This window comes from Sphaeroforma arctica, assembly GCF_001186125.1.
Source record: "Sphaeroforma arctica JP610 unplaced genomic scaffold supercont1.4575, whole genome shotgun sequence".
Taxonomy (NCBI): Eukaryota; class Ichthyosporea; order Ichthyophonida; genus Sphaeroforma; species Sphaeroforma arctica.
In genome coordinates, this window is record NW_014035983.1 from 1 (window position 1) to 2385 (window position 2385).

Sequence of the window (2385 nt, forward strand, 5' to 3'; positions counted from 1 at the left end):
ATGTGTGTGTGTGTATATGTATAAGGTGGCCGCACCTGTAGACGTTAGTATATTTTTTTGATAGACCTCACGCACCCAAGTACACAGTCTTACACTGTGTCGTATCCTATCAGTGAGTAGGCCTTTCTTTTAGCCTCCTTCAGTGACACCCACGTGTATTAGAAAAAAGTCCATTCAAAACGCTAAACCCTAAAACCCTAAAAGTCTAAAATCTCCACCACCCCTTGTTGGTTGATCCACTGATAGTAAAGTAGGAGTCTCAACCTTATTACGCGACAATAGAGATATGCTACTTATGGTAAATAGTTAGATACAGTTTGCTTTCATATGTACTCACCTGACATCATACCATCTACTCACTCAATAGCCACAACACGATCACCAATACTTAACACACCCATAGTACATTACTAACCAAACACCTAATATCACACAATCTACTCACCCCATAGGCACAAAACTCCGGATACTCTACACCACCCGCCGCAGCAGCCAAGCCCAAACAACCGTTGCAATCCAAGCCAACGTCTGTGATGGCCACAACCGAACGTGAACTAGACACATATGCAGAGTAAGGATATACTCTGTATTACTACTAAATTTTATCATAGGCAGAGGATGTGGTATCGTATACCTAACGTAAGATTACTATATGTTATCATATTTACACAAGCGTACTGACTATCACCGTATTCCTAATAGGAGCAATACTATATATTGTTGTCTGTATATGAAGTACGTATACATGTGGACGCATGTGTAGACACAGTCCTAACATTTCAACACTTAGTTGATATCGTCTCTGTCCAAAGCGATGACGCATGGGCCACACATTTGTGTACTAAACCTCTTCATAACAATCAGTTTGTTTTGTTTAGTTTGGTTTATTTGGTATGTCTTGGGTAGTGGTATGGTATGGTATGTGTATAGTTTAACCCCTTGTTGATATACCCTGTCCATTCCTCAGTGATGAAGATGTGAGCTCGTTGACGATCACCAGTTTAACATTGGACTTGGGCACCCCCAACACCAACAACTCCTTCGCCACATCACCAGTGAATGGGCCCAAAAGCAAACAGACGCAGAAAAAGGTGTGGGAGAGAATGAAATGCACAGAAAATAGTGAGTGACATGGTTTAATGATGGTGATATAAAGTGCGGGAGAGAATGAAATGTACAGAAAATAGCGTGTGACATGGTTTAATGATGGTGATATAAAGTGCGGGAGAGAATGATATATATATATGTAAAGTGTGTGACATGGTTCAATGATGGTGATATAAACGGGTTTAAGTATACAGCGGTAGGAAAATTATACGTACGCTGTTGTATGATGATAGTGATATAAAGGCGTCTAAACGTGCAGAGGTAGTTAAATGATACATACGCTGTTGTATGATGTTGTATGATGTTGGTGATATAAAGGCGTTTAAACGTGCAGAAGTATATAAATGATACATACGCTGTTGTATGATGTTGTATGATGATGGTGATACAAATGTGTTTAAACATACAGAGGTAGTTAAATGATGCATACGCTGCTGTATGATGTTGTATGATGATGGTGATACAAATGCGTTTAAGCTTGCAGATGTAGTTAGATGATTCATACGCTGTTGTATGTTGATGGTGATACAAATACGTTTAAACATGTAGAGGTAGTTAAATGATACCTACGCTGTTGTATGATGTTGTATGATGATGGTAATACAAATGCGTTTAAACGTGCAGAGGTAGTTAAATGATACCTACGCTGTTGTATGGCGCCACCAGTATTTTATTAACATCGGCCAACGGGTCAGTGTCTTGCGCTCGCACAATGAGAGTGAGATATCACGAGGAGTGTCGCCTCAATAACTATTCATATACAATCAACCAATCACTATTCATATACAACCAACCAATCACTATTCATATACAATCAACCAATCACTATTCGTATACAATCAACATACAATCAACCAATCACTATTCATATACAATCAACCAATCACTATTCATATACGATCAATCAATACTTATTCACATACAATCAACTAATCACTACTCATATACAATCAACCAGTTCCTATTTATATAAAGTCAACAATCACCTGCACATACAGTAAACTGTGTGCACTGATAATTCAAATGCAATCACTCACTCAGTCATACAACAAACTGCGTCCATTAATATTAAAATACAAACACTCACCTGCACATACAACAAACACCACCACACAGCAGATGAAAGACAAGCTTAGCCATGAGAGCGACACCTATGAAGCACGTCGCACGGGTGGTGTTACAACATACTCGGTAAATGAGGTGAAGCACAGACCTGTGCCGTTACCACGGCCGTCTACGACTGCGGGTATGTTGGGTGGTACAAGTGGATGAATGGCA

At 39.5% G+C, this 2385-nt stretch overlaps 1 protein-coding gene across 1 annotated transcript; it reads left to right on the top strand.

Annotated features, from left to right (window-relative positions):
- Positions 1 to 452: 452 nt before the first annotated feature.
- On the top strand, positions 453 to 2379 carry SARC_14396 (hypothetical protein; the record flags this gene model as incomplete). Its single annotated transcript, XM_014291471.1, has 3 exons — positions 453 to 571; positions 968 to 1091; positions 2224 to 2379. Coding segments are annotated over 3 exons (399 nt in total), but the record flags the coding sequence as incomplete, so codon positions are not given.
- Positions 2380 to 2385: the final 6 nt, after the last annotated feature.